The following is a 7,242-nucleotide window of genomic DNA, read 5'->3' as shown; positions in this document are numbered from 1 at the left end:
TATAGTATATATATATATATATATATATATATATATATATATATATGTGTGTGTGTGTGTGTATGTATATATATATATATATTATATATATAGATATATATATATATATATGTATATATATATTTATATTTATATTTATATGATACTGTTTGTCTCTTTGATTTAATGAATAAGACTGCCGTTCAATCGGCGTTTAATGTATAAGACTGTAGTTCAATCAGATAGCTCACAAGTCAGTCGTGTGCTACTCTGATCCCTTACTTACCGACCTGACTATCGACTCGATGCAAACGGTGTACAGGGTCTGAAGACGAGCCAGATGTGGAGTTGGCGAATCAGTATCACGAGGGCAAGGAGCTCAAACAGAATCCAGAGGAGGGCATAGCGGTATGTGCTGTACTCGATTGAATAATTATTATAGGTACACATTGCCGTTTTACAATGCTGCACCAACCATTTGCAACTGGGCAGCAACCTTTTGGCTGTGTGCTGGTGTGTTATATGCGTTTGGTGACGTTGTATGCGTCGTCCTTGTGAGTGGTTTCTCATTTTGTATGTACAACGCACACAATGTTTGTATTTTCTTTTCACTGGCGGCGTTGTTTCTGTGTGTGTTTCGCGGTTATTGGTAGGAGAGTGTATACTTCTCGTACGCGTCCATACGTGGTGGCCGTGAACAGACCGGCTCAAAAGGGTGCTCAGATTAGCGTGGAAAATACCACAGACACGTGTGCACTTGAAAGTAGCACATCCACACCCACTCAACTCTACGCTCGGGGGTCTCGCACAAATCCACATATCTTATATGCGCACTGTGCAAGTCGAGTTAATTGAATTGCTCGCATAACAATCCTGGGCATATATGCGCACGTTGCATGAATTAACTCGTGTACAAACACGCGCCCTGCGGTCGGTGCATCGCTATACTTGACAGGCCTTCGAGAAAGTTTTGGAACTCGAAGTGCGGACTTCCAGCCCAGGCGAGTGGGGCTTCAAAGCCCTCAAACAGATACTGAAGCTGCTGTTGAAGCTGAATCGGTAAACGCGTGCATGCGAATGCAGAATGTCTCCTGTGGGAATATAGTCTTAAAAAGTCATTTCTGTGCAATTCTGTTATTGACTACAATTGTGAAAGGGATCACTGTGGGATGTGTCATCATACGTACTCGTGAAGGTCAGCTGATCGTGAGGATATTTCCGTTGTATGTGGCAGTGTCTTGCCCGATACGTCCGAAGTGATTATACCTAGATACAGCCAAATGCAGAAATATGGGATACGATGTATCAGTACTTGTACAATGCAGTCTAGACGTCTAACAATAAAATGACGATACTGCAGTACTGTAGATTCTTACTTCAGCTATGACGTGCACGTGTTATGTTCACAGAATGAACGAATTCATGGAGCGCTACAATCAGCTGCTCACTTATGTCAAGAGTGCCGTAACCCGCAACGTATCGGAGAAAGGAATCAATAACATCCTGGAGTACATGTCGAATACCAGCGACGCCCAAGTGCTGCGTCAAGTGTACCACGTCACGCTGACTGTGTTAGAAGACACCAAGAATGACAGGTGCGTATGGAGGGGTGTGTGCTATGCAAATTCACACAAGTCACCCGCATATCTCTTTTCAAAGCAATCACTCGCCCTTGATGTACGTATACATGCATGTAAACAAACGCCCACAAGCCTTACACAAGGTGACAAGTTCCGTAGTTTCACTGAGGGAGGTATGTAGAGCATTGACACACACTGTATGCACTCGCTAACCATCACACATTTTCATTAAACATCATGCTTAGATGGATATAGCATGATAGTATAGTCTTCCTAGGTCTCAATACTGAAAAAGGTTTCAAGGATGAACTCACAACGACTAACCACCTGTATGCGGCATTTTATGTTGCATTAGTTTGAGTGGACTTGTGCGATGTCTTGTGGTGCGTACCTGAACTTCTGAGTTCAATCTATCGTCAATTTCATCAACATATCGTAGCCTACTGTGTACTCGGTGCACCCTGCCTGCATAGCTTTGGTTTAATTTCATCATGAAAACTTGTATACTAAAGTTGAGTGTAAGGTCAGCCTCAATATATAGATGGCAGACTAATGCGTGCTTTTTGGTACACTGTATACAACACACACACAGGCTTTGGTTCAAAACCAACCTGAAACTGGGGCGTTTGCACTTCGATCGGCGCGAGTTTGGGCCTTTGCAGAAGATACTTAAAGCTCTGCACCAGTCGTGTCAGGATGAGGATGGGGCTGATGACACGCGCAAGGGTGAGTGTGTGTTACATGGTGTATACATGCGGCACATAGTACATTTAGGTCAACCACGACACGCACAATGGGCACAGGACATAATATATTTGATATCGAGACCTTTGTACTTGTCGTGCCAGGACGAGGAGGGGGCGGATGACACGCGCAAGGGTGAGCGTGTGACACGTGGCACTTTCAATCGGTACCATCAGCGTACGAGCTATGTGTATAGTACCAATTAAATGTCTTATGAAGCACGTACGTATATCACATATAAATGTCTTCTGAAGCACATATGTGTAGTACATATAAATGTCTTATAAAGCACATATGTGTAGTACATACAAATGTCTTATGAAGCACATATGTGTAGTACATATAAATGTCTGATGAAGCACGTATGTGTAGTACATATAAATATCTTATGAAGCACATATGTCTAGTACATATAAATGTCTTATGAAGCACATATGTCTAGTACATATAAATGTCTTATGAAGCACATATGTGTAGTACATATAATTGTCTTGTGAAACACATAGCTGGCACACATTCAACGCAAACCACTGTATTGCTCGTGACAGGACGAGGACGGGGTTTTGCAGTATCTTGGTCGTGACTTACCAAAGACCGTTGCTGCCGTACTATTTCACTCTCGGCAGGTAGTAATTTGATCGCAATTATACTATAATACACGATCCAATGGTAGTGGAATTCGGTATATACGGCCTATATAAACCATACTAAAAGTAACCACGAAGCTGCCACAAAGCCTATAATTCGTTTTTATCCGGTTGTCTGGGCAATCGCAGGCACACAACTACTGGAGGTATACGCTCTCGAGATCCAGATGTACACCGAACAGAAAGAAACAAAAAAACTCACCGCCCTCTACCAGCGCGCAACCCGCATCAACAGCTCTGCCATTCCCCACCCTTTGAATCTAGGAATCATCCGGTACGTATTCATGGTACAAGATAGTGTCACTTGATAAGGCGTTTGTCATCTATGGCACAGGATGGTACAGAATAGAACAACAGTTTAACCAAACGTTTATTATACGTTTTAGTCTATCGTATGAAGAATCAATGGGTCAGTTATTTCAGGTGCCTATGCAGATTGCTGTAAACCAAGTGTAACGTCATTGCGGATATTGTGGTTTGAATTCTGATTGGCCCATGTCCTACGCTAGCCACCCCGTGCACCGCTATAGATAGAAACTAGTACCGGGATCTACGGCAAATCATTATCTAAATGACAATCACTCTAGCTAAGAGTCTTGTGCTCAACAAGTCTTTGGACTACTCCATCACTACTACTCTCTCCGTCGTCTCACGCTCCAATCCCTGGCCCCTTCGCAGAGAGTGTGGTGGTAAGATGTACATGGGCGATGGCAACCTGGCTGAGGCGTATGCCGATTTTTTTGAGGCGTTCAAGAACTACGATGAAGCCGGCAGCCCTCGGCGCATTCAGGTGTGTGTGCGCTGGTAGTTGCCTGTTTGGGTTGGTAAGTTTTGTGCGGGCTTGAGGAGATTCTGTAGGTAGTGTGAGGCTCAGGTATCTGCTGCACTGTCGTTAGCTGTGTGATGGTCGTGCGGTTGTTTCACCCACCAAATCCGTGGCGGTGCCTGTTGTAGACTAGTCAACCCATCTGGTCGCAGTGTGGAAAGCCTAGCGCTTAGTTTTGTCGCAGATGATGAGGATAGGAAGTCTCACCACTACATTGCGCATTCATATAGTTGGGCTCAAGTACGGGTGTTCTGTGGGTCATCGACATGCGTAAGTTACTTAAACTCACCAATATATCGTTACTCGCAATTATAGTGCCTCAAATACCTGGTGTTGGCGAGTATGTTAATGACTGAGAAGGGTGACACATTCATCAATCCGTTTGACAGTACTGAGGCCAATCCCTACAAAAGCGACCCGGAGATTGTTGCCATGACAACCTTAGTGAAGGTAAGTGTACAAGCGTGAGGTGCATATTTGCATGTTCTTTGATAGTTGGGGCACTGTTGATGTATACACAAGTCAAAAACTTGTACTATACACCTGGAATCAACAAAGATAGCCAAACACCAAGGAAGTATCAGGATACACGATATGTTGTGCATACGTATAGCCATGCACTCCATGAGACGCTCTATCTCTTTTGCTGTTTGGTATTCGACTGAAATGGCCGATAGAATCAGAAACACCGTCGTGAATCAGCAATGCATATTACATTGGAGCGATGTACAATTGGGAAGGGAAGCAGTGAGTGTTTTGCCATTGGTATTTGTGCCGTTTAGTTGGAGTACGAGGTTCTGTCGAAAATACGTTCGTGGATACTATGCTGCTGTCACACGTGCCTCTATGGGGCTGCTGCGGGGAAGCAAGCCTGCGATGGATCGACTGTGAGGAAGACATTTACTGGATTGACCCTCCACGTGCGTGTGTTATAGACATGCGCGTGATCGCCACTTCTATGACTTACCTAACGCGCAAATCAATGCTACTGTATACACACGTGTGTCTGTGGGCTGTGAATAGCTTTCGATGCACGCTGCCGTGGCGTCTGTTCTGCGCAGGCTGTGAGCTGTACGATAGCATCAGCAAATGACCACCCGATTGTCTATACCACCACACAAAGTGAAGGCGGTGGCATGTATATGGCATCTTCTGAATAGACAATCCGGACCATCCATGCAGGCGTATCAAGAAAACGATATCAATACGTTCAGTCAGGCACTCAAGGAACACGGCGAGCAGATCATGGGCGACACATTCATGCGTGACTATGTGGAGGACCTGCTACTGGCCATTCGCACACAGTACGTGCTGCTGCTCATCAAACCGTACACGCGACTGCACATCTCCTTCATCTCCAAGGAGCTCAACATTCCAAGTATGTTGCGATACTAGTATTAGATGGGCTGTATGTGGTGGCAGGGATGCATACCCGTGAGTGCATGACACACTACAAAACAAACTCGTGAGTGTCACTGGACCCGCACCGCGTGTGCATGAACGTTTTCTGCTTCGGCAAAGTTAAGATACAAGTTGATGGGTCGCAAGCACGCGCGTGTTACTTGCGTACACTGACATGTTTTATCTGTCACAACAGCCGATGAAGTGGAGGATCTGTTGGTGGCGCTGATCATGGACGAACGCATCAAGGGACAGATCGACCAGGTCAATCAGATAGTCATCTTGGAGAAGTAAGCCGTGAGCTTTGGATTATGAATATATGTGATATGTGCGTGTGTGTATATACATACCACAATATCTGATTCCATATTATATAGTGTCAGATTTCGGTTGCATTAGATAGTCATTTTGGATAAGTGAGCTGTGTGCCTTGTACTGTTTATATATATATATGTGTGTGTGTGTGTGTGTGTGTGTGTGTGTGCGTGTGCGTGTGTCGTGTGTATGTGTGTGTGTGTGTGTGTGTATGTATATATGTGTGTGTGTGTGTGTGTGTGTGTGTGTGTGTGTGTGTGTGTGTATATGTGTGTGTGTGTACACCGTGATTGAACCTCTCTACTGTATAGCGCCTTCCTAGCTTTCCTCAATTGTACCTGCCCCTCTGTCTAGGTCTAAGGTCGACTCGGACAAATACGACGCCCTCGGGGAGTGGCAGGAGCAACTCGACGCCCTCTCGAGCAAGACGTGTTCACGTTTATCCACTCCGTTAAAGGGCTGAACACTCGGCTTCCAAGTGTGCCAGCGATGCGTACGATGCGCGTGCTTACATCTGTATATTCGTACACATCTGTGCTTCTGTCGCTACTTGCGAATATGTCTGATAAGTGGTCGGAGGGGCATGCCTGGCTCCGTATCGTTCCATGTTGCACAGGCCCGACTGTCTGCAGACCGTGGTACTCGGTGGACATGGGTGGACTGACAGGGCCCTCTCCCTAGTACAACACCAGGACAGGACTACTTGATAACTTACAGTGCAACAGTACAAAAGAAGTACTTGGTATGTCATACTGCACCAGCATGGGAGGTATGCCAATGTACCATGCACCAGCACCTGATGTCATGGTGATTCGCTCTATCTATGCGAGGCAGTCACCCGGTTTCTTATCCGCCGTAGGCTGTTCAGGCCCTCCGCTACATTGGTGGCGACTGAGGCCAGCTGTGTGAGACTCATTAGATATTCGAGACAAGCGTTGGGTGCACTGCAGAGCCATCCACGCATGGAATGCGTTCAGTATACACTCCACTGCCCGAGGGTGAGTGGTGATTGCCAACGGTTGGGTGAGTAGTGGCTGCCAAGGGTCAGATTGTGGTATAGGTGCATGTGTTCAGTCCTTCGGTGTGCGGGAGATTAGTCTCTTGGCAATGTTTGCGATCGTTCCGATTGTCGACTCACGCTGGCAGCCCCAGCTCCGATTTGGAGAAGTACTTCTCCAATTATTTGCGGATGCTTTTAAGCCGCACAATACAACCGCGGCAAGTGTTTCAAGAGAGACGCAAATGTACCGTGCTATATCAAGAAGCTGTGTAAAATATGTGATAAGATGAATATTCTAAGTGAATAAAGCAAAAGTCGGGCTTCATATATTCGAAATGTGTGCTTTCAAATATCCATTTGCAGACACCAGACTGCGACCCGTTTTAGATGCTGCGCTGTTGACTAAACCTATCGACGAGTTTGACTCTTTCTAGGGTAGACGTTGGACAAACACTTCAGACCTTTAATGAAGTAAGTTTATGGAAGGCCCATTTGTACCCATCTTTTTAGGCCCGTTTATAGCCTTGTTTATTTGTTCGTAATAGATATATTCCCGCACACCGTATCTTTAGTTGTTCATAAACTTATATATATAGCTTCACCTTGGCGCCGAGTTCATTTTGTCATCATCTCGATTCGCTCACTCACCCAGTCTTCTCAATTCGCCATTTTTATTCACATGACATATCTTGTACTGTGTATTGATTTTATTTCACGCCAACAATCAGTGCCTAATGGCCGGTAAAGACG

General features: G+C 45.2%; 1 protein-coding gene across 1 annotated transcript in view; it reads left to right on the top strand.

Moving 5' to 3' along the window:
* Positions 1-6,812, top strand: part of SARC_03916 (COP9 signalosome complex subunit 2) — a 7,302-nt gene extending 490 nt beyond the window's left edge. The window contains exons 2-11 of the mRNA XM_014302286.1: positions 302-387; positions 935-1,038; positions 1,389-1,574; positions 2,152-2,285; positions 3,080-3,224; positions 3,629-3,740; positions 4,092-4,226; positions 4,959-5,154; positions 5,374-5,467; positions 5,847-6,812. Coding sequence (XP_014157761.1) covers positions 302-387; positions 935-1,038; positions 1,389-1,574; positions 2,152-2,285; positions 3,080-3,224; positions 3,629-3,740; positions 4,092-4,226; positions 4,959-5,154; positions 5,374-5,467; positions 5,847-5,955 — 1,301 coding nt within the window. The 3' untranslated portion in view covers positions 5,956-6,812. The remainder of the gene's footprint in view (positions 1-301; positions 388-934; positions 1,039-1,388; positions 1,575-2,151; positions 2,286-3,079; positions 3,225-3,628; positions 3,741-4,091; positions 4,227-4,958; positions 5,155-5,373; positions 5,468-5,846) is intronic.
* Positions 6,813-7,242: the final 430 nt, after the last annotated feature.

Source organism: Sphaeroforma arctica (genome assembly GCF_001186125.1).
Source record: "Sphaeroforma arctica JP610 unplaced genomic scaffold supercont1.209, whole genome shotgun sequence".
Classification (NCBI taxonomy): Eukaryota; class Ichthyosporea; order Ichthyophonida; genus Sphaeroforma; species Sphaeroforma arctica.
This window is presented reverse-complemented; position numbering and strand designations above follow the sequence as displayed.